General features: G+C 53.2%; 1 protein-coding gene and 1 long non-coding RNA gene across 4 annotated transcripts in view; one reads left to right on the forward strand and one right to left on the reverse strand.

Annotated features, from left to right (window-relative positions):
- RCC1L (RCC1 like) overlaps window positions 1–23,683 on the forward strand; it is a 35,180-nt gene extending 11,497 nt beyond the window's left edge. The window contains exons 6-11 of one of the 3 annotated variants that reach the window (XM_058710452.1): window positions 749–833; window positions 9,236–9,417; window positions 13,959–14,046; window positions 14,914–15,087; window positions 17,106–17,191; window positions 23,410–23,637. In XM_058710452.1, coding sequence (XP_058566435.1) covers window positions 749–833; window positions 9,236–9,417; window positions 13,959–14,046; window positions 14,914–15,087; window positions 17,106–17,191; window positions 23,410–23,487 — 693 coding nt within the window. In that variant the 3' untranslated portion in view covers window positions 23,488–23,637. Of the gene's footprint in view, window positions 1–748; window positions 834–9,235; window positions 9,418–9,729; window positions 9,967–13,958; window positions 14,047–14,913; window positions 15,088–17,105; window positions 17,192–23,409 lie in introns of those variants that run through there. The other 2 variants (XM_058710451.1, XM_058710453.1) reach the window with 2 other exon arrangements.
- Window positions 23,199–23,517, reverse strand: LOC131500891 (uncharacterized). The gene is made up of 2 exons (XR_009256522.1): window positions 23,386–23,517; window positions 23,199–23,301 (listed from the first exon to the last, which is right to left on the reverse strand). It is a non-coding gene; the product is annotated as an uncharacterized LOC131500891 (long non-coding RNA).
- Window positions 23,684–24,414: the final 731 nt, after the last annotated feature.

Below are 24,414 nucleotides of genomic sequence, written 5' to 3' on the forward strand. Positions count from 1 at the left end.
AAAAAGTCTTGGCTGCCTCCTGTAGGTCACGAGAGTGTTGATTTACGCTAGGTTATGGGGGTACAGAGTGTAATAAGGTTTGGGGGTAACCCTCTAGGGGGCAGGGACAAGTGAGGCTAGCTGTGTCACAGTGTCCCACAGCGCTCTGTGTGTGTCCCAGGCTGGCTGCATCTGGCCCACCATTTTATTTCCATTCCTGCTGCAGTGCCTGGCACGTGGTAAGTACTTATGAAAAATCCTTAGATACATAAGCGGGTGCGTACACGAAGGGCTCTGGGCGCAGGAGGTCTGTCAAGTCTGTCAGGGGTGGAGTGGGAGGGAGAGCAGGTGTATCAGATAGACCGGGGCTGGGTGGTAGGAGAGGTTTCATGGCAGAAGGAGGTGCAGCCTGAGGGCTCGGAAGGGCGGATGGTGAGCTAGAGCCAAAGAGAGAGGCAGAGGAGCGGAAGGGGGGAAAGAAAGGCTTACGGAGAAGGGAGAGGTCCCCCAGGGGTGGGGCGGAGGGGAGGGTCTCCTCGGCACGTCCGGCACTTGGCTGTAGCAGGAGCAGTTTCGGGGAGCGGGACGCAAACGCTAGGCTGAGGCGGACTGGGGATGAGTAAGATGCGGAGGCCGAGCGGGGCAGCCTGCCGGACCCGGCCGTCTCGCTCGCTGCTGTAGGGCTCGTGGCAAGCTGTGGGTCCGTCCACCGGGATCCTGCGCCTCCGTGGATTTCTTCTCATCGGCCTCCTCTCTGTTTGTCCGGTAGGTCGTCTGTGGCCAGGACCATAGCCTGTTCCTGACAGATAAAGGAGAGGTGTACTCGTGTGGCTGGGGTGCCGACGGGCAAACAGGTGGGTGACCTACCCCCACCCCGGGGTGGCGCCCCGGGGGCTGTGGGCTGTAGGGCTCTCGTGGGCCAGAACCCCCCTTCCTTAGACTCTTCTGTCTCCTTCCCCTCACCCCCGGCTCCCACGGCGAACAACCCATGAAGGGTTGGGGACAGGGTTACGGCCGCTGCTCAACAAACAGCTGCACAAATGCCATCTAAAGGGAGCTCGATTTTAACTGTTTTGACGAGAATGTGATTAAGGGCGGGAGGTATTAACCCTGCTTATCTAATCCTTTTCTTGTTTTGGTATTTGTCTGAAGGGAGGGCCTTCACATTTAAGAGTTATTTCTTTTTTTTTTTTTTAATTTTTTTTTTTTTAATGTTTATTTATTTTTGAGACAGAGAGAGACAGAGCATGAACAGGGGAGGGGCAGAGAGAGAGGGAGACACAGAATCCGAAACAGGCTCCAGGCTCTGAGCTGTCAGCACAGAGCCCGATGCGGGGCCCGAACTCACGAACCGTGAGATCATGACCTGAGCCGAAGTCGGACGCCCAACCGACCACCGAGCCACCCAGGCGCCCCAGGAGTTATTTCTTTTTTGTGTGTGTTTTGTTTTTCAAATTTAAGATTTCAGTGTTGTGTAAATCCTCCATCATCCTACCACTGCATCAAATCACCTTTGTTCACTGTTTTGTGTTTTCTTCCAGTTATTGTTCATGCATGTACATCTCTCTTATATCATAATAATACCATAGGTGTGATTTTATGTGCTCATCTTATTTAAATTTTTTTTTTTTTTTTCAACGTTTTTAATTTATTTTTTTTGGGACAGAGAGAGACAGAGCATGAACGGGGGAGGGGCAGAGAGAGAGGGAGACACAGAATCAGAAACAGGCTCCAGGCTCCGAGCCATCAGCCCAGAGCCTGACGCGGGGCTCGAACTCACGGACCGCGAGATCGTGACCTGGCTGAAGTCGGACGCTTAACCGACTGCGCCACCCAGGCGCTCCTATTTAAATTTTTTTTAATGTTTATTTTTGAGAGACAGAGAGAGAGACAGAGCATGAGCAGGGGAGGGGCAGAGAGAGAGGGAGACACAGAATCCAAAGCAGGCTCCAGGCTCCGAGCTGTCAGCACAGAGCCCAACGCGGGGCCCAAACCCACAGACTGTGAGATTATGACCCGAGCTGAAGTCAGATGCCCGACCGACTGAGCCACCCAGGTGCCCTTTTTTATTTTTATTTTTTGAGAGAGAGAGAGAGAGAGAGAGTGTGTGTGTGCGCACTTGAGCACGAGCGGGGAGGGGCAGAGGGAGAGAGAATCTTAAGCAGGTTCCATGCTGAGCCCCAATGTGGGACTCAATCCCATGACTCTGGGATCATGACCTGAGCCAAAAATCAAGAGTCAGACCTCCCAGGCACCCTGCAGTACAGTATTATTAACTGTAGTTGCCATGCTGTACACTACATCCCCAGGACTTACTTATTTTATAACTGGAAGTTTCTACCTTTACCCACTTTGCTCACACCCCACCCCCACCTCTGGCAACCACCAGTCTGTTCTCTTGTATCTATGAGCTTGTTTGTCTGCCTTTCCTTCACCATTTCTTTCTCTTTCATTCATTCATTCCACATATATATGAGACCATACAGTATTTGTCTTTCTCTGTTTGACTTATTTCACTTAGGATAATGCTGTCAGAGTCCATCCATGTTGTTGCAAGTGGCAAGATGTCATTATTTTTTCTGGCTGAGTAATATTCCATTGTACCTGTATACCGTAGTTTCTTTACGTGATCCATTATTTTTGACAAGAATGCTACGACCATTCAGTGAGGGAAAGAAAAGTCTTTCACAAACGGTGCTGGGACAACTAGTTACATACATGCCAAAGAACGAACCTGAACCTCTGCCTTACACCATCTATAAAAATGAACTCAAAATGGGGCACCTGGGTGGCTCAGTCGGTTAAGCATCTGACTTTGGTTCAGGTCATGATCTTGTGGTTCGTGAATTCGAGCCCTGCATCGGGCTCTGTGCTGACAGTGTGGAACTTGCTTGGGGTCCTCTCTCTCCCTCTCTCTCCACCCCTCCCCCACTCGTGTGTGCACACATGCGTGCTCTCTCAAAATAATAAATAAATAAACTTGAACTCAAAATGGATCAAAGTCCACTTAAGAGCTAACACTGTAAAACTTTTAGAAGAAAACGTGGGTATACTCTTTGAGACCTCAGATTAGGTAGCAATTTCTTTTTTTTTTTTTTTAATGTTGATTTATTCTTGAGAGAGTGAGAGAGAGATGGAGCACGAGCGGGGGAGGGACAGAGAGAGAGACGGAGACACAGAATCCGAAGCAGGCTCCAGGCTCCAAGCTGTCAGCACAGAGCCCGATGCGGGGCTCGAACTCACAGGCTGTGAGATCGTGACCTGAACCGAAGTCAGATGCTTAACCGACTGAGCCACCCAGGCGCCCCAAGGCAGCAATTTCTTAAATATGATCCCCGAAGCATAAGCGAAAAAGGAAAAATAGGTAAATTGGGCTTACGAAAATGAAAAAGTTTTATGCATCAAAGGATGCTACCAAGAAAGTGAAAAAATAACCCACGGAATGGGAAGGAATATTTGTAAGTTGTATATTTGGTAAGGGTCTAGGACCAGAATATATAAAGAGCTCTTACAACCCAATAGCAAGATAAAACAACCTAATTCAAAAATGGCAAAAGATAGTGTACCTGGGTGGCTCAGTTGGTTAAGCGTCTGGCCCTTGATTTTGGCTCAGGTCGTGGTCTCATGGTTCGTGGGTTTGAGCCCCGTGTCTAGTGCAAGAGCCTGCTTGGGATTCTGTCTTCCTCTCTCTCTGCCTCCCCACTGCTCTTTCCGCCCCCCCCCCCCCCAAAAAAAAAAGTGGCAAAAGTTTTGTGAAGGCATTTCTCCAAAGATCTACAAATGGCCAATAAACATGTGGAACAGATCCTCATTAATTAGTCATTAGGGGAATGCAAATTGGTTTCACAATGAGATACCACTTCACATCTATTAGGATGGTTACTATTTAAAAAACCCCGAAAATAACAAGCGTTGGCAAGGCTTAGGAGAAATTGGCACCCTCAGACATTGTTGGGGGATTGTCAAATGGTGCAGCTGCAGTGGAAAACAGTTTGGCTGGTGCTCAGAGAGTTGAGCATAGAATTACCATCTGACCCAGCAGTCCCACCCCTAGCCGGGGACCCACGGGAAATGAAAACATTTGTCTACACAAAAACTTGTGCACAAATGTTCACAGCAACATTCCTTATGACAGCCAAAAGGTAGAAACAGCCCAAATGTCCATCAGCTGTTGAATGGATAAACGGCACACATTCATTTTATTTAAAGCGGGGGGGGGGGGGGGTGTCAAAAGATAAACAAATTAAAAAAAAAAAAGCCAACACACCAGGGAAAAATTCCAGCAGTGGAAGAAGTAAGCACAGCCTCATTTATCTCTGCCCACGGCCCAACCCCGAATGCCTGCCCTCCTCACGTCCGTCCCGTGGCAGGTGTCATTTACACAAATACCCTTTTGCCAGTCCTGTGCTATACAGACTGCCTAGCGCCCTGTGGAAGCACTTCCAGGGCATAGAACTCAGAGTCGCACACTTGGACTTCAGATCCCCCTAAACCCGGATTCGCACATGCCGCTCACCCGCTCAGCTGCACGGGGAATCCCGGGGACGGTGCAGGGAAGGATTGGAGACGAATTGCGTTGGGTCTTTTCCAGACCAGACCAAACCAAAGTCAAGCTAACCCAACCAAGCCCCCAAATGCAGTATATCCATACAATGGAATATCATTCAGCCCTAAAAAGGAACGAAGCCCTAATGCACGCTACAACGTGGACGAAGCTTGAAAACATGCTGTTAAGTGAAAGAAGGCAGACACAGAAGCTTACATGTTGTGGGATTCCATTGATATGAAGTGCCCAGAAGAGGCAAATCCATGGAGACAGAAAGTATAGTGGCTTCCAGGGCTGAGGGTGAGGGGGGAAGTGAGGAATGAGTGCTTAATGGGGAGGGGATTTCTTTCTGGGTGACGAAAATGTATTCATTAAAGGTGACGGCACAACATCGTGAATGTACTAAAAACTGCTGAGTTGTACACTTCAGAAGAGTGGAAGTGGTGAATTTGTGTCATGGGAACCTTATCTCAATAAAAAACAACAGGTGGGGCGTCTGGCTGGCTCGGTGGAACATACGACTTCTGGCTTCAGGGTTGTGAGTTTGAGCCTCCTGTCGGGTGTAGAGATTACTTACAAATCTTTAAAAAAAATACAAAAAAGAAAATAGTGATAGGCAACATAAATGTAAATTATAAAACGTGGTAATAAAATCAACACCTGTGAGAGTACTACCCAATTAAAGATGTAGACTTTTGATGGGGCACCTGCGTGGCTCAGTCGGTTAAGCGGCCGACTTCGGCTCAGGTCATGACCCCGCGTCAGGCTCTGTGCTGACAGCTCAGAGTCCGGAGCCTGTTTCCGATTCTGTGTCTCCCTCTCTCTCTCTGACCCTCCCCTGTTCATGCTCTGTCTCTCTCTGTCTCAAAAATAAATAAACGTTAAAAAAAAAAAAAAATTAAAAAAAAAATAAAGACGTAGACTTTTGAGACCTATTTCAGGGGTACCTGGGTGGCTCAGTCGGGTAAGCATCCGACTCTTGATCTCAGCTCAGGTCATGCTCTGGTGGTTAATGGGTTCGAGCCCTGCATCGGGCTCTGTGCCGGCAGTGCAGAGCCTGCATGGGATTCTCTCTCTCTCCCTCTCTTTCTGCCCTTCCCTGGCTCGCTCACTCTCTCTCAAAATGAATAAGCTAAACTTAAAAAAAAAAAAAAAAGAATGAAAAAAAGAAAGATTTTTATTTTTAAGTAATCCCCACAACCACCGTGGGGCTCGAGCTCACAACCCCGAGATCAAGAGTCACACGCTCCACTGACCGAGCCAGCTGCGCGCCCCAGGTGTCCACCTTTAATTTTTGTTTTGTTTGATGGAAGCTGTCCTAATGGATGTGAATTGATAACTCATGGTTTTGATCTGCATTTCCTTAGTGTTCAGTGATGTTGATCATCATTTTCTGGGCTTAGCAGCCATTTGGATGTCTTCTTTGGAGAAACGTGTGTTCCAGTCCTTTTGCCCAGTTTTTAATTGGGTTGTTTGGGGTTTTGGGTTTTGTTTTCTTTGGTTGTTTGTTGGTGGTGGTGTAGAGTTTTAGGAGTTCTCTCTATGTTCTGGATATTGATCCCTTATCAGATATATGATTTGCAAATGTTTTCTGCCATTCCGTGGGTTGCCTTCTTACCCTGTTGGTAGTGAGTCCGGTTTGTCTGTTTTTTGTTGCCTATCCCTTTGGGGTCATTTCCAAGAAGTCGTTGTCAAACCCGGTGTCGTTAAGCTCTCGCCCTTTGTTTTTCTCCTAAGAGCTTTATGGTTTTCACTCTTGTGTGTAGGTCTTTGATCCATTTGGAGGTAACTTTTGTACGTGGTGTTAGGTAGGCGCCCAACTTCATTCCTGTGCAGGTGGATATCCAGTTTTCCTAGCACCGTTTGTTGAAAAGACTACCCTTTCCCCATCGGTCTTGGGACTCTTGTCAAAAATCACGTGATCATAAACGCAAGGGCTCATTCCTAGGCTCTCTGTTCTATTCCATTGGTTTCTATGTCTGTCTTTTATGCCACTGCCGCCCTGTTTGGACTGTTGCAGCTTTGACATCAGGAAGTGTGAGTCGTCCCAAGATCACTTGGCTATTTAGGGTCCTTTGAGATTTCGTATGAATAATAGGATAAATATTTCTGTAAAAAGCATTATTGGGGTTTTGGTAGAGATTGCATTGAGTCTGTAGATCACTTTGAATAGTAATGACGTCCTAACAATATTAGATCTGTTAGCCCATGAACATGTTTTTTTTTTTTTTTTAACGTTTATTTATTTTTGAGACAGAGAGAGACAGAGTATTATGAATGGGGGAGGGTCAGAGAGAGGGAGACACAGAATTTGAAACAGGCTCCAGGCTCTGAGCTGTCAGCACAGAGCCCGACGCGGGGCTCGAACTCACGGACTGTGAGATTATGACCTGAGCCGAATTCGGCCACTTAACCGACTGAGTCACCCAGGCGCCCCCATAAGATGTCTTTTCACATATTTATGCCTTCTTTAATTTCCGTCAGCAGTATTTAATAGTTTTCCTTGTACACATCTTTGACATCGCTGGTTGAGTTAATTCCTGAGTATTTATTCTTCTGGATGCTACTGTAAATAGAATTGTCTTCTTTAATTATCTTTTCTTTTTTAAAAAAATATTTGTTTGAGAGAGAGAACGAGAATGCACATGTGTGCACGTGCACAAGTGGGAGAGGGGCAGAGAGAGGAGAGAGAGAATCCCAGGTGCTGACTGTGTGGGTCAATCCTGTGACCCGAGGATCATGACCTGAGCCGAAATCAAGAGTCAGAGGCGTAACCAACTGACCCACCCAGGAGCCCCTTAATTTTGTTTTTTGGATTGCTCATTGTTAGTGTAGAGAAAGGCAGTTGATTTCTTTGTGTTGATTTTGTATTCTGCTTCTTTGCTGAATGCAGTCCATTTTTATAGCTGGATGACATCCTACCACGGAATATACCTCCATTTATTCAGTTTCGTGTTGATGGATGTTTGGATGGTTTACAACTTTTTGTTACATGTCAAGCAGTGCTTCTGGGGCCGTCTGTCTGTCTCCTTGGTCACGTGTTCCACAGCTCTCGTCGCTCTCGTGAAGATGCCTTGAGTGGCCGTGGGTTAGAGCTGTTTTCAAACGGTTGTTTTCCAAAATAGTCGTAATAAGTCACCCCCGGCCACAGGGTGGTATTTCACTGCCTCGTCAGGGCTTGGTATTGTCCAGTTTGAAGTTTTTCCCTGTCTCGTGGGTGTGACCTCGTATTTCATTGAGGTTTCAATTTCGTTTTCCGAAAAACTGCTTGAGAGTGACCACCGTTTTACACATTTATAAGCCAGTCTTATTTTCTCTTCTCTGAAATGTACATGGTGTTCTTTGCTCATTTGTTGACTTATGTGTCTTTCGCTTATTGATTTTTAGGAATTCTTTATCCTCATCTGTATTCTTTGCAGTTCTAGTGTTGTATGTGTTTTCTCCCAGACGGTGGCTTGCCTTTTTGTCCATCTGTTTGGATTTTGAATTTTAGCTGTCTTTTTTTTCATTTCTTATTGCTTCCTTTTCAGATGTACCTGGCCATTTTCGATAGCCTCGTATTCCTGCTTTTATTTGCGTAAACATTGCACACAGAGTTGTTTTTATTTTGTACATCATAATCCCAGGGTCTGAAACCCGGAGGCCGTCAGTTGGTAGTTTGTTGGTTCAGTTTACTCTCTGACTCATAGGGCCATCCTTCCTTATGTGTTTAGTAAGTTTTAACTGTGGGCTCATATTTCATTGAATTGAATTGGTGGAAATTCTCAGGGCCTTAATTGGAGATGCATTCCTCCAGGGAGGATTCGGATTTGCTTTTACCTGTTGCTAAAGGGTGCTGCCATTCTGATGCTGCTCTGGGTCCCTTTGCGGAAGCCTGGCCTATTTTTATTTAAAAAAATGTTTGTTTATTTTTGAGAGAGAGAGGAGGGGGGGACAAGTGGGTGAAGGGCAGAGAGAGAGAGAGAGGGAGACACAGAATCCGAAGCAGGCTCCAGGCTCAAAGCTGTCACTGCAGAGCCCAGAGCGGGGCTCGAACCCACAAACCGTGAGATCATGACCTGAGCCGAAGTCGGACGCTCAGCAGACTGAACTACCCAGGCACCCCTGTGTTTTTGTTTTTGTTTTGTTTTTAAAAAACATTTATTTACAGAAGCCTGGTTTAAGGCGGGAGTCCGTGCTGTGCATTTTGCCTTGGTCTGCCCAGGGCTTAACGCCATCACAGTGCTGGCAGTGATATGCGTCCTGATATCCTCTGGCCAGCCCTGTCTTTTCCTCTGCCATGCCAGGTTGCCAGTTTCGGTTTGCTGTGATTTTGGGGGGCGATGTTGGGGGGTTGAGGTGGGATACACTCTCAGAGACGTCCTTTATCTTCTCACAAGTCCAGCAGTACATTAGAGATTGCTGGTTGAGAATTCTTTGTGTGTGTTGTCATAGTGTCTTCTGGTCTCACTGTAGTGGTATTCTGTCTCACAGGGGTTTCTCGCGTGAATCAGACTCTGTCTCAAGGGTTTTACAAATAAACAGTGACTGTTACGTTGTTTATCCTGCACTGAGTGAGCCCGGGGAAGGAAGTTGCAGACAGTGCAGAGGCAGATTCTCATTTCCGAGCTGATGTTTATTAAGCGTTCAAAACTGTGCTTGGCGCGTAGTAAGTCTACGAAAGTGTTCCAAGAGTCGGTAATCGAGAGTAACGCTTCCCCACTGTATTAGGTCTGGGTCACTACAATATCACCAGCGTACCCACCAAGCTGGGCGGAGACCTGGCCGGGGTGCACGTCGTCCAGCTTGCCACCTACGGTGACTGCTGCCTGGCCGTGTCTGCTGAGGGTGGCCTCTTCGGTTGGGGAAACTCCGAGTACCTGCAGCTGGCCTCTGTCACGGACTCCACGCAGGTATGCGGTCGCTTACGGCCGGGCTGGGGGATTTGGAGACGACGAAGCGTTAAGGGTGTTTATAAGAAGTTCTTCAGCAAAGTGTGGCCTTCAGGCTGTGAAGGCCTGGCCACCTGTAAGACCGCCTCTCCTTGGCCATCTCGTTGGAGTCCGGAAAGAAAGCGTGGGTTCAAAGCCATCGTTATCAACCCTTTGATGCGATAGTCCTGGTCTAGAGCAGGCTGATAGGTGTGGCCGTGTACCCCGTCTCACGAGGGGTACGAGGCTGTTCATGTCATTCCCGTGGGGTCGCCCTGTGCTTTTTTATTGCAGTGTAACATGAGTGCCCCAAAAGGGTGCAGATCCCGAGTCTGCACCTGGATGAGGATGCCTGTGTCCCCCGCCCCCTCGCCGCAAGCAGTGGGACACTCACAGTACTTCAGAAGCCACTGCCCGTGGCCTCTCTGGTCACCGCGCCCTCCTCCTCACTGAAGGGAGTCACCTGCAGTCAGTACAGTACGGCAGGATTTTAAACGTGAAGGGAAATTGCAAATAAGAACCAAAAGTAGAGCTCCCTGCATGATTAATCTCTATGTATCTCTCAGCCGTGTTCAACGATTACCAACTAATGGCCCATTTAAAAAGAAGAAAACAGGGGCGCCTGGGTGGCTCAGTCGGTTGAGCGCCGACTTCGGCTCAGGTCACGATCTCGCGGTCCGTGAGTTCGAGCCCCGCATCGGGCCCCTGTGCTGACAGCTCAGAGCCTGGAGCCTGTTTCAGATTCTGTGTCTCCCTCTCTCTGACCCTCCCCCATTCATGCTCTGTCTCTCTCTGTCTCAAAAATAAATAAACGTTAAAAAAAAATTAAAAAAAAAAAAAAAAAAAAAGAAGAAAACATATAATTCACCATTTTCAAGTGTAGAATTTGGTGGGTTTTAGCGGAGTCACAGGTTGTGCAGTGGGCTAATTCCAGAACAGTTTCATTACCTGCCGCACTCCCTCCCCCCCCCCCCCCCCCCCCCCGCAAAAGCCCCATGCCCTAATGGCCAGTGTTTGTTGCCATCTGCTCCTCTGCCCTGGATTATTCCTGGGATCAAATCCCAGGTCTGTGTATATATTTTAAGTTTACTTATTTATTTTTGAGAGCGAGTGCGGCAGAGGGAGACCGAGAATCCCAAGCAGGCTCTGCACCGTCAGCCCAGAGCCCGAGGCGGGGCTCAAACTCCACAAACCATGAGATTGTGAACTGAGGCGAAACCCAGGGTTGGATGCTTAACCGACCGAGCCGCCTAGGCTCAGGTCAGACGTCATGTTTTATCCATAAAAGTCTCCATACATATTTCTAAAAGATAAGGACTGGGGTGCCTGAGTGGCTTAGTCCGTTAAGCGTCTGACTCTCGATTTCGGCTCAGATCACGATCTCGAGGTCGTGAGATCGAGTGCCGCGTCGGGCTCCATGCTAGGCGTGGATCCTGTTTGGGATTCTCTCTTTCCCTCTCTGTCTGTGCCTTACTGTCTATCTCTCAAAATAAATAAACTGAAAAAAAAAAGATAAGGACTATTTAAAAAACATACTTCATTCCTTAATACCACCAAATTGCTGACAAGGTACAGAGGGTTTTAAATGTATATTGATAAAGAGATCAGCACCGAGAGAAACTAAAAGCCAGTGAAGAAGATGAGAACGCGTTCCCTGGGGTCCGACACAGTGGCTAGAAGCAGTTGCAGGTTTGGTTCTGAGCTTCCTAGTAGCCAAAGCAGAGAAGAAAACGTACCCATGTAAATGATTCTTTGTTTCTATAAGACAAACAAATGCTGTTTTCGGGAAGAGTGTCGCACTTCCTGCTACCAGTCCTGAGAAAAATGTCTCCCGCGGCCTTCCTGTGGGGGACACGTCCGGTGTCGTGGCATTGTTATCACTGCATATCAGCGATATGTTTAAACCCCAACTTAGTTTAAACCCCAGACTTAGGGGTTTAAAGCAACACGCATTCATTACCTCACAGTTTCTGTGGGTCAGGAATCCAGGGGTGGCTTAGCCGGGTCTTCTGGCCCTGGTCCCCCAAAGGCTGCAGGCATCGTAGGGTTCCGCGGGCGAAAGCCCCGCTCCCAGGACCACCCCGGTGCTTGTTGGCAGGGTGCGGATCCTCGTGGGCTGTTGGACTGGGGCCCCAGTTGCTTGCTGGTGGCTGGCTAGCCAGCTACTGACTGTCGGCCAAGGCTCCCTTGGTCCCTGGCTTCTCTGTGTAGCAGCTCCCAACATGGCAGCTGCCTTCATCAGAGCAGGCAAAGGAGAGGGCGAGAGAGTGCCGGTGAGACAGAAGCCAGCGTTTCGTAATTTAGTCTTGGCAGTGGCCTCGCCTTGCTTTCCCCGGTACTCTGCTCGTCGGAAGCCAGTCGGGGGGTCCAGCCCCACACGAGGGCAGGGTTACACTCGGGTGTGCGTGGCGGGGGCGGGGGGCGCGGGTCTTGGAAGCAGCCCACCGCGGCCCGACTCTAACCGTGGCCCGAGCCTCGTCCTGTCGGTGACGGCAGCGGGGTGTTCCCGGAGGCCCTGTGCCGGCGTGTTCCTCGGTGTCTGCCGAGCGCGTCGTGCCAGAGCAGGGGCAGGTAGAGACCCTCTGACCGCCTCGCCTCGTCCAGGCAGGCGCTTTCTGGATCAGTGAGGCCGCCTGTTCCTTCTGAGTCAACTGAGGGGTTGTCAGCCTCCAGCTGTCCGCATCTGAAAGTACCTCCGTAATGATTCGTGGCCGCCACTGAAGCACTTCAGGTGTGTCTTTCCGGGGTTCGGCCTCGGTGGAGGCACCAACACCAAGTCCTGCTGGAGAGCTAAGTGGGCAGCACCTCATCCTCTAAACCCCCGACCCTCGTGTCGTGTCTGGCCCCCAATTAGTAGAGAAAACAAGTGCTGTCAGATGGGAGTGCCCCCAGTTTCCCACGCCGAGCCCTTTACACTCCAGCCAGGCCCACCCCTTCTGTAGCAGGGGGCGGGCTGGGGGAAGGCGCCTCCCACCCTGGGCCCCGGGTCCTGTCTCCTCCCGCCTTCTCAGGAGCTTTGCTCCATGTACGGGGCCTTCTCCATAGCTTCAACCTCCCCTTCTCCACTGGTCCCTCCCCAGCCATCCTTACCCCTGACCCCCTGTGGCCTTTGTCTGTAGAAGCCCTGTGTGGGTTTCCTGGTCTCCACCCAGTCCTGCCCCCTCCCCCATCTCCACCCCCCCACCCCCCCCCCCGCCGCCATCTCCCCCTCCACTCTCCCATATCTACCCACCCCTGTCCCACCCCCACCCCTCCCCCATCTCTACCCACCCCCACCCCCCACCCCTTATCTCCACCCACCCTTGCCTCCACTTCTAGGGCCAACTCTCAGAGCCACATTCACTTCTTGTCTCCCTCTCCTCACTCCTCAGTCCATTCCACTTGGCTTCCAGCCTTCTCACTTGGCAGAGAGCCTCTCACTGGGCTACCAGGGCCTTCATGTTGCTCACACAATAGCCAAGACTCTGGAGAACATATCCCAGCCTTTATCCATCTTGACCTCGCAGCAGCATTTGACCCTGATCATTTTGACCCTGATCATGAGCTGTTGACTGTCTGTTAAAACACTCCTCCCTGGGCCCCTCTAACGACTCCTAAGTACTCTCCCGACTCCCTCGTTGTTTCTTCTTGGCCTCGTTTTCTGGTGCTCCTCCTGTGCCGGGCTTTACACGTTGGAGGTCCTCTCCTTGTGTCTGGTCCCTTCAGAGGTCTCACCCGCACCCGTGGCTGCAGTTACCGGCTGTGTGCCAGTGACTCCCCAGCTCACACGTTGGGCCCACACTGTTCTTCAGGGTCACGCATCTGTTGAGCGTCACCTGCTGTTTCCACTCGGCCGTCCCTGGGCGCTGTGAGTTGGGTACATCCACCAGGGAATGCAGGCACATCCCCCACATCCTGGTCCTCCACTGGCTCCCACGTCCCCTGACATCGCCTCTCTACCCAGAACCCTTGCTGGCTCCCCATTGTGCTCAGGATAGAGACCAGCTCCTTACTGTGGCCTACGGGCCTGCCGATCTGGCCTCATTCCTCACCAGCTTATGCTCCGTATCCCCCCTCCCCCGTCTGCTCAGCCACTGCGACCTTGTTCAGACTCCCCGAAGGTGTCCTGTGCACGTGCCATCTCCACTCCTTGGGATGTCCTCTCTCCCCTTGCCTGGTTACCTCTGCTCATCCTTCAGGTCACAGGATCAAATGAAGCCTTCCTGGTGCTTCCCTGACCGCTCCTACCCCCAAACTAGATCAGGTTCCCGACGTTCAGAGACCCTGGACTCTCCTCAGCGCAGATTAATTTCATGTTAATTTTGACCGGCTTCTGCTTTCTCCACCAGACCCCGCTCTGAGAGAGGGCCCGAGTCTCCTGTTCCCTGTCGAGTTCCCAGTGCCCAGTTAGATGTTTAGTTTATCCTGGACGTTCAGGAAATATCTGTAGATTGAATGAACAAACCGGGACTTCCGTGCTTTGTCCACAAGGTGGAACATTCCCGAGTTTGCCTTCCTAACAGCGTGGTTCTTGCTCTCTTCAGGTGAACGTGCCCCGGTGCTTGCCCTTCTCAGGAGTGGGCAGGGTGAAGCAGGCCGCGTGCGGTGGCACAGGCTGTGCGGTGTTAAATGGTGAGACCCTCCTACGGCCAGTGGGTTGGGCGGGAGAAGGGTCAGTGTCCGTTGGCGTCACAGCCACAGACCTTAGCCTGAGGGAGGGAGGGAGGGAGGGAGGGCAGCATGGCTCTGGGAAGGTCCAGCTAGACTGGGCTCAGTTACTAGACGGAGAACTTGACTTGTTGGCAGGAGGTAACAGTCGTGATTCAGATGTGGAGAGATCGACAGCGACAGGGCACAGTCACCCTGGCCCGTTACAGCAGACCTCCGGAGGGGCCGAGCTGTCTCTCCTGCTCCCTTAGCCTCGGCCAGAGACTCAGCCCTGCCTTCCCAGCGAGGCTGTGCCAGGAGACAAAGGCAGATAGGAGAAGGGCCGTAGGGTCTGGATACCGAGGCCTCTGCCCCTGGGATTAAGTGTCTAGGGTCGCTGAGGAGCATTAAAAACTTTTATGACGAAAAGAATCATTTCTAAGACTTGCAGAAATCGGGCCAGAGGTTCTTTGTGTACTTGGGTTGGTCTTCTGATCCGTTTGAAATGTAGAGTGTCAGTGTGGGGAAAACCATCCTTCTGGGCCTCCCCCGTGCTCATGGTGGGGCTTCTGCGTGATTGATGAACTGGGCCCATCCAGGTGACCCTCAAGATGTGGGAAATTTGTATCCTGAGGTGGGCTAGCCGGCTAGACATTCGCCACAAGCAAGAATTAGAAAGAGGAGAAAAGAAACATTATTTTAAGTATCTGTCCGTATGTTCTTGCCAAGCAAGGAGGGGGGAAAAAAAAATCCATGTGGACATAATGCGTCTTGGTGGTACAGTCTGAATTTCTAATGAGGGCGGGCTGCACTTGATTTGACTTACTGACCGTTGTTTTTGCTGTAATGTAGGAGAAGGACATGTTTTTGTCTGGGGCTACGGAATTCTTGGGAAAGGACCAAACCTCGTGGAAACTGCACTTCCAGAAATGATTCCACCCACCCTCTTTGGCCTGACGGAGTTCAACCCAGAAGTCCAAGTCTCCCTCATCCGATGCGGCCTCAGCCACTTTGCCGCCCTTACCAGTAAGTGACCAAGCCCGTGTGGCCCCAAAGACGGGCAGAGCTTAGCTGTCTCCCCAGGCAGTGGGGTGATGTTTCTGCTTGGATAATTAAAGAGAGCGGCTAATCCAGAGTTGCTTGGCTTGGGGACGTATGATGTGTACCTTCTCTTCATCCCAAAGTTGTGTTTTTGGTTCATTTGGTTTGTGGTCGGGTTAACGTTAAAGTGAGTTCTCTCAAGAGGACCCCAGGCGATGGTGGGAGAGGGACCGTCGAGCGTGTTGGGGATGCCGGCGGAAACCGGTGGAGGTTTGGCGAGTCCACGGCGGGTAATTAGGAGCTGGTCGTGTGGGGTGGCAAGAGGCAGATCTGTCGGCCCTCCTGTGGTTTTGTGGAGGTGAGTCTGCGCGAGTGCCCCGGAGGGCTGGCAGGAGCGTGACCGAGGGGAGGCGAGACGGGGTTTGCGCACAGGTTTGCCAGACTACGAGGCCGTGAAGCATCCGGTTCCTCTGTGGCCCTCTAGCTTGCGTGCTTCTCTTGAACCATAGCGACTGCTGGTTCAGTTTGCCCACGTTAGTTGAATAGGAAGACTGAACTGAGTTTCGTGTTGTGATTCTCAAGCAGACTCGCGGTTTCCTTGCACTTAGAAGCCCTTTTTCTCGTTTCACGGTTAGGAATTGGCTGGTTTATGTTCTTTTTTTCTTTAAGCATCTGGGCTCTGGGACGGTGAGTTTGGGTCGTCCTGAGTCACGTGAGTTTTTTGAAGCTTATTTTGCTTTCAGCAAGTAAGCATCGGTGTGGACGGATTCTGGAGGCAGTGCAGATGTGTCTCGCAGGATGTTTTCAGGCCTCTGCGTCTGTGTGCAGAGTCGCCTGCCTGGAAATCCATACGGAGTGTTAGCCTGCAGGCGACTGTTTTCTGTTTGTGGTTGTGCCGTGTGGCCATTGTGGGTCACCTTGAGGTGAATTCCCCGTCTAGATTTCCCCCAAGACCTGGCCACTCTCCACATGGGGGTCACCATCCCTAGCAGGGGGGGGGCATCGGAGTTTGGGTTTCTGCCCTGCCCCCGGGCCCAGCTGGGAGTCAGTGTTGGGTTTACCCTGAGGTCTGCTAACATTTTGGGGGCCCAGACTGACTGGGTCTGTTGAACACATCGCATCTGAGGGCGGAGGACCAAGGAGGACGGTCGGATCAGGGGGATCTGCCAGCTCGGAACAAAAGGATTCTTTATTTAATCAGACCAGATCATTGTCGTCCTGGCTTCTCCGTGGCCTTTCTTCTAGTCCCCGTGACCAAAGCCTTTTCTCTGTGTCACAGAGCACCCCAAACTGATGTGTACGGAAGTCTAAAGCGAGCGCTGGGCTGTGGGCGGTCCCCTGCTAGGGCTGGGGCTCCGTCGGGCAGGTTGGCATTCCCAGAGCTCCCGTCTGGGTTCTGTCTCCCGGCTGCCCTCCACGGCACCCTGTCTGTCCTCCTTCACGGCATGTTTTACAGTTTGTAAACCTGCATTTTTACAGTGAGTTCTGCTCATTTGTTTGTGTCTAGCTCCAGCCCCATGAGGACAGGGACCGTGTGTGTGTTCGGTCACTGCTGTGTCGCAGCTCCCAGCACACAGACGAAGACCTGGCCCAGAGAGGCTCTGGTCACTTTGTAGCTCTCGACCAGATGCTCCCGAGATAGAGAGAAACCCAGGCAAGGAATACATCGCCCTACTCCTCACTCCGCCAGGGCATGACCGGGGATTGAGGGTGCTCAGCTTTCGAGATTTGAGGCGGGATATGCGTAAGAGTGGGCTTGTGGCCAGAGCCCCACGCGTGTGCCAGCCTCCCACGTGACGGACACAGCGCGGGTCTGGGCTTGGCCGTGTTCTGGTGGCGGTAAACTGTTCCCTTCAGAGGAAAGCGTGAACGCCTGGGAGAAATTGAGATTTCACGTCGGGCCCTGTGGGTGCCTAGGAAGCCTGTTCTCATGACCCTTCCCCCTGTTGGAGACTTGCCCTTGGCCTGGCCCCAACCGAGCTACCGTTTTCCTTTCTTTGCAGACAGAGGAGAGCTGTTTGTGTGGGGCAAGAACATCCGAGGGTGCCTGGGCATCGGTCGCCTGGAAGACCAGTATTTCCCGTGGAGGGTAAGGCTGCACGGGCGGGCTCAGGCCACACCCACAGGGAGGCCCCCCCCCCCCCCCCCCGCCACCCAGGGTGGCGGCGCGGGGACCCGCTCCCCGCCGCCCCGAGGCTTCAGGGGAGGCCGCGCCGTGGTGAGGAGCCCGAGCGGCGCCCGGCTCCAGCTCCTCGCTGCCCTCGGCTCCGTCCTGGGGCCCGTCGAGTGAGCGGCCCGCCCGGCCGAGGCTTCCAGTCCCGCGGTGCCCTGGGAGAAGCCTCGTGGGAGGCTGGCCGTGGGCACGCGGAGCGGGGAGACGACGCGCCAGTGCCTGGGAGAGAAGTGGGCGCAGGCCGGGCCCCGCGAGGGGGGGATTCGAGACGAAGAAGGTGCTGTCCGGGGACCGTCCCCAGAGGCCTGTGCGGAGGAAAGTTTGACAGCGAATTCGGAGGAAAGCGGGCTGTTTCATAGTCACAGTGCCGTAACCACAGCCGGCAGAGTGAAAAAAATAAGTTTTTCTTAGGGGGAGGATTACACAAAAGGCAATTACACAAAAAAGGCTCGTTTCAAAATCAAAGGGGAGAAAGGTTCTCTCTTAAATTGTAGTTTATCTCAGTGTTGTTTACTAAGTTCTCCTGAAAACAGAAAAAGCTGTTGGTATTTTTGAGAACAGCACAAACGTACATGGTGCAAGAGGTATTATAAATATGAGACCCCCCCCCCCCATCTCTTATAACGGAGGCAGCCGCTGGCACTGGTTTCTTATGTTCCCTTCCGGAAACAGCAGGCTCTGCATAGAAAGCGTGTGTGTATGCACGTGTGTGTGTGTGTGCGTGCTCGGCTTAAAGTATTTTCTGTGAACGTTGGATTTTAGTCATGTGTTGTGAGGGGCGCCCGGGTGGCTCAGTCAGCCGAGCGTCCGACTCTTGATTTCGGTTCAGGTCATGATCCCGGGGTCATGGGATCGAGCCCCATGTCGGGCTCCACAGTGGGTGTGGAACCTGCTTAAGATTCTCTCTCTGCCCCTCTTCTGCTCATGCTTTCTCTCTCTCGAAAATAAACATTTTTTAAAAATTAAAAAAAATAATAGGTTTTGAAATTGTGTAAAGCGTTTTTTGAAACGACATGTAAAAATGCAAAAGGAATTTATAACTTAAATCAAATAATGAGGATTTGCCCATCCAGATCCCCCTGCAAAACGTTTGGAGGCACTTGAGCATTTTAGGGGCTCTTTCCCTTGGCTGCCCGCCGTCCTGGCCCCCTGTGACCTTGGCAGGCCCTGACCCCTTTATAAAAACCATGTATGCAGTCTCTAAGAACACAGGGCAGGGGCGCCTGGGTGGCGCAGTCGGTTAAGCGTCCGACTTCAGCCAGGTCACGATCTCGCGGTCTGTGAGTTCGAGCCCCGCGTCAGGCTCTGGGCCGATGGCTCGGAGCCTGGAGCCTGTTTCCGATTCTGTGTCTCCCTCTCTCTCTGCCCCTCCCCCGTTCATGCTCTGTCTCTCTCTGTCCCAAAAATAAATAGAAAACGTTGAAAAAAAAAATTTAAAAAAAAAAAAAAAAAAAAAAAAAAAAGAACACAGGGCAGGATTGAGGCTCGATGTTGGTTGGGAACAAATGGTTGTGCACCAGAGCTGTCTGCAGGCTGCTCACTGCTCACGCGCCTGTTCCCCTGAGCCTGGGATTCCCGTGACGTGGGAGGAGTGGACAGCCGGTTGTGGCCAGCGGGTGGCAGGCCAGGTGATGCGAGCATCGATAAGGTAGAGGCCCCGCTTGCCTTCACTCCGAGGGGAAGCTGGGGACGCAGTAGAGCAGCCAGGTGTTGGATGAATGACCGGCATTGACTCCCCACCTGCCCTCCTGTCCTCCTCATCGGAGTGATGGTCCGCCACGAGATAAGACTGCAAATCTGATCGCCGTACCAGCGAAAAATGGCTGGGCTCTGGCATCCGTTGGGGAGCTGGAATCAGCAGGCTTCCGGGGCCTGGGGCCACCTGCTGTTCAGACCGGAGCCGCCTCCACGGACTCCCTACTCAGCAAGTGGGGCACCCGCGTGGTTGGGGAGGGGACGCCCCGGGCTGTCCCCCTGATGGCTGCCAGACCGTCGTCCTCCCCTGGCACGTATTCCGAGCCCTGCGTGTTTGCAGGTTCGGGAGGGCCGGCGAAGGAGAGCACTGTGGAGGGTGGTGCTGGGGGCCTGGCCCCTCCTGTGCTCTGTGTCGGGCTGGCCTCTGGGGAGGGCCGTGGCAGGAACCGGGTTTGGGGTCAGCGGGGCTGGATTCCTTCAAGATCAGATCAGCCTCTTATTGGCAGTCGGACCTCACTCTAGTCTGTTCAGTTGCACTCGCTTCTTTTTTTTTAAATGTTTACTTATTTTTGAGAGAGAGTGTGTGTGTGAGGAAAGGGCAGAGAGGAGAGACAGAGAATCCCAAGCAGGCTCTGTACAGTCAGCCAGGCACCCCAGCATTCACTGTCTTTTAAATTACAGGTGACTTTTATTTTAAAAACTGTGTTTTCTTACTAATCTTCGGGGGGGGGGGGGGACTGTTCTATCATTTTAAAAGTATTCCAAGAAGGTCGGGGCGTCTGGGTGGCTCTGTCGGTTAAGCATCCAACTCTTGATTTCAGCTCAGGTCATGATCTCATGGTTCGTGAGATCGAGCCCTGCATCGGGCTCTGTGTCGACAGCACGGAGCCTGCTTGGGATTCTCTGTCTCCCTCTCTCTCTGCCCCTCCCCTGCTTGTGCTCTCTCTTTCAAAATAAATAAACATATTAAAAAGAAAATAAAAGCATTCCAAGAAGGGAGGAAAACCAGTAAAGCCTTATTTGTAGCTCCTACAATGGCCCTGAGTCTGTTGCTGTTGGGCTCCCAGAGCCCGGCCTTCCCCGACAGTGCGAAGGCCCAGGGAGTGACCGCAGAGCCACCCGATTCAAAACCCTCTCCTTCCGGAAGCTTTCTGGGAGGTTTTCCTGCCGCCCACTGACACTCAGAGCTCAGGGAGGGTCAGTGACGTCTTCAGGGCCGCTCATCCAGGAAGCAGCAGGGCCCGGATTCAGACTCCGATGTGTCTGACTTGGAGACGGTGGTCTCTTCTCCGTGCCGCCCTCTGGGAGGGCCCGGGGCTGGAGCTGGAGGTCCCCAGCGGTGGGGAGAGGCGGGGACTCACCGTCCAGGTCTTTATGGGACCCTCCGACCTGTATGGCGGCACCGTGGGCGTGGGAACAGGCCACTGGGGCACGCGCCCCACCCATCCGGCAGTGTGGCCTTCCAGGCCAGCGTCGCTGCCTGCCTGAGGGGACAGCTCTCCGGCGTGCTGGGCACCTTGCTGTTCTCCCTCGGCCTCAGGACCCCCTGAAGCCCCCCCACCCCCCACCAGCCTGCAGCCGGGCTCACTGACTTCAGGGGTCAAGGGGGCTGCCCCGTCTCATGGCAACTCAGAAGCAGGGGCTGCGACCCGAACTTGGGGCTCTGTGTGCAGGCAGCGCCGCCCCTCGCCCTGTGCCCCTCGGGTCAGGACCGGGTTGGGTTGGGGCGCACAGGCTGGCAGATGGGCCCTGGGCCCCAGGACGGTGTCTGGGGGAGCTGACCTCTTGGTGCCACAAACGACCTGGCAGACGCAGCCAAGTCGGGGAGCAGCCGGGAGCCCAGCTCCATGTTCCCTCTGAGTCCCCTGCCTTTGTCCCGTGGATGTTTGTCTTACCACCTGTTGTCGTGAAGAGGAATGTTCCTGAAGGATTCTGCTCAAACCTTCAGGTCAGATGTAGGTTCAGTTTTTGGAACTGTTTCCCTTTGCAGTAATTCTGTCGTGAGCATAAAGTGATTTAGACTAGGAACTTCAACCTCGTTGAAGACACAGAGCACACGGCCGGGGGCAATCTCCCCTCGGACGCTGTTCAGAGACCATGAGAGACGGAGCCCCCACGTGCCAGGGGGAGCGGGAACCACAGGAACCCCGTTCCTCCCCAGAAGGGGCTCAGAGGCCAGCCCTAGCCCCGACCAGCCTCCGAGCCGGTAGACCAGGGCCAGGTGGTTTGCTCTGCTCTGGGGCCCTAATGGCCAGAGCGCCCGGGGCCGGGGACACATTAGTGCCGAGGGCGGCACCCTCCCCGGGAAAGGTCAACAAAATGCGCTCTAATGGCCCAGGAAGGTTGCTAGGAGTTCGTCTGGGCCCAGTCACCCCAGAGGCAACCTGTTTTCTTCTGCCTCTGTGGCCAGCCTGGCCCGCTTTCTGCACCTCTGTGCCTTTGCGATGAGCCTGGGGCGCTGCTCGGTGTGCTCAGTGATTTCTGTGATGGGTGTCGCCGAAGACGTTTGTTTGGGGAGGGAGGGGCAGGTAGCAGGCCTCAGTCACTCGCATCCATTTGCCTGCCGGCCAGGAGCCCCTAATGGACTTGCCACCCCACACGGAAGGCAGCAGGCTCCGCTGCCTCTGGGCTTTTAGGCCAGGCCATCTGGGGGAGCCCTTTCCCCCTCTATGCTCAGTAAACTCTACGGGCTGCTGCGGACCCCCTTTCCAGCTGTCACTCTGCCTGGCGGAGCGCTTGCCATCGGGGGAGGGTGGCAGCATTTGGATCGGGTCAGAGGCAGCATCCTGTCTGGAAGGCCATGGAACCAGTTAAAAATCCAGTTCCGAGGGAAGGTGGGAATAAAGGGGGAGATGCTGACAGGGTGGGACTGAGACATATTTAGGGGGCGCCTGGGGGGCTCGGTCGGTGAAGCATCCGACTCTTGATTTCGGCTCAGGTCGTGATCTCGCGGTTTGTGAGTTCGAGTCCCGCCTCAGGCTCTTTGCTGACAGTGTGGAGCCTGCTTGGGATCCTCTCTCTCCCTCTCTCTCTGCCCCTCCCCCACGTGCACATGCTCTCTCTCTCTCTCTCTCTCTCTCTCTCTCTCTCCCTCCCTCCCTCTCAAAATAAACGAACATTTGATAAACTTCCAAAGGGTATTTAATACCAGGGTGCCTGGCTGGCTCAGTAGGAAGAGCGTGCGACTCTTGAGTTTAGGGTTGTGAGTTCAAGCCCCACACTGGCCGTAGCGATTACTTAAAAATAAAATCAGGGGGAAAAAAAGGTATCTAATGCCTTTTCGTTCTTTTTCATTGAATGTCATTCTATGGGGGAGCCATGAGAGTGGCTCACCTCTTGAAAATAATGATAATAATATTGTCACAGGAGGAAGAAAAGCGCCCCTCTTCTGGAGAACGGGCTTGGCTATGGGGACGTGCCAATCCTTGAGTTGTGGGCCCACCTGGAGCTGGTTGGGGTGGTCACTTCCAAGGCCTGTAGGACAATGAGCGTCATTTTATTTTATTTTTAAAATTCTTTTCTAAGTTTATTTATCCTGAGAGAGACCAACACAGTACAAGCACGGGAGGGGGAGAGAGAGAGAGAGAGAGAGAGATAGAGAGAGAGAGAGAGAGAAAGAGAAAGAGAGAGTCCCAAGCAGGCTCCACGCTGTCAGCACAGAGCCCGACGCGGGGCTCGAGCTCATGAACCGTGAGATCATGACCTGAGCCGAAATCCTGAGTCGGGCGCTTACCCGACTGAGCCACCCAGGCGCCCCCAGTGAGAGGTCTTTTGAAGGTGAGCAGGCCAGAGCCTCCACGGCAGCCTGATGTCACCTCGCCGGTTGGACTGCGTGCGGTGAAATGTCAGCGCAGGTGGGCAGTGCCGATGGGACTGCCGGCGAGGCCTCTGGCACCGTCTGAGACACCGGGGACACCCCTCGAGGGTGCCTGTCATCTGGGAAACGGCCGACCTGGGAATGAGGCTGGCGGCTAACTCGGGTGAAGACGCCGGCCCGGGAGCCTCCTTCCCAAAGTGGACCTGGCTGCAGGAGAAGGGGCTTCTTGAGCTGCCCCAGTGACCCGTGGTGGTGACCCCTAGGGATGGCCAGCAAGCACCTGGCGTGAGAGCAGGTGTTGACCTCTGGCAGGGTCATACTTGGGGGAGTAGGCATGTTCTAGCAGCCTCTCTGACAGTGGGCATGAAGAGTCCCGTCTGCCATCGGCCGGGTGGGACGTCGGGATGGCTCTTTCCACGGTGGTCGCATTTATTCGTCTTAACACGCCTGCCGGCTAGGTAGAAGCACCCCCACTTGCAGGGTGGGGAGCCGAGGCTCCGGGAGGGTAAGTCACCTACCAAGAGGCAGAGCCAGGGGTCAGGCCCAGGTTGGGCCTCCTCCAAGCCCGTCCGCCTCCCAGCCGGCCCTGTCCCCTCACCGTGTGCTGGGTCCTGTTTTGCAGGTGACGATGCCCGGGGAGCCCGTGGATGTGGCGTGTGGTGTGGATCACATGGTGACTCTGGCCAAGTCGTTCATCTGATGCTGCTTCCTGACCGGCTCGAGCCCGGACCCGGCCTCAGAGCCACTTGGACTGCTCAGCAGGGGGTCAGAGGGGATCGGGGCCCTTCGTGAAGGGTGGGTGACACGCTCTCCCGGTGCCCTTAGCAGGAGTGTACTGGAAGAAGTCCCACGATTCCGTCCCTCTGGCTGCGGGTGAGACCTGCCACGTTCACCAGGCCGAGCTCCAGTGAGACGAGTCCCAGGCCGCGCGGCCCTGGCAGGGCGAGGGTAATCCACACGTCTCCGCTCTTTCCGGGGAACACACGACGGCTCCCGGGGTCATCTCTGGCCGGAGAGGCGGGTCCGAGGAAAGCTTAGCTCCACAGCATGTTTGATCGTAAAGGGGGATCGGGGCCCCGGGAGGGCTTCTGTGACCTTCTGACCACGGCCGAGCTCACGGTTGGCGCGTGGACCCCAGCGCGAGCCCCGGCCTGACCGAGGGAGTCGGGCTGTGGCTTCGGTCAGTCACCCGACTCTGCTGCCCCGCGGCCGGCTCGCGCTGGGACACGAGCTGCAGTCCCTTGAGTACCGGTGGGCCCCAGGCGGCACGCACGGCCCACGGCCGTCAGGAGCCTCCTAACCATTCTCCCCGTCTGGTGGGGAAAGCCGAGGAGCCCCCGCAGGAGGAAGAGCGAGGCCCGATTCTTGGGGCGCTGAACACGCCCCGCGGAAGCCTGGCGGGAGGGCCGGCCCCGGGGAAGAGGCTCAGAAGGAGTAACATAACCTGTTCTCTTGCTTAAAACTTCTTTTAGAACTCTCTTTTGCAATAAAGCCTATTCTCTGCCTTTTTATTTTTGAGCACTGAAGAAGTCTTTTATTTTCACTTTACCTGATCAGTTAGAGATTAGCTTTCCAAAGCCGGGCTTTGGACAGAGACAGCTAGAAGCCAGTGACAAATAACTTTAGG

This window comes from Neofelis nebulosa, chromosome 18, assembly GCF_028018385.1.
Source record: "Neofelis nebulosa isolate mNeoNeb1 chromosome 18, mNeoNeb1.pri, whole genome shotgun sequence".
Lineage (NCBI taxonomy): Eukaryota > Metazoa > Chordata > Mammalia > Carnivora > Felidae > Neofelis > Neofelis nebulosa.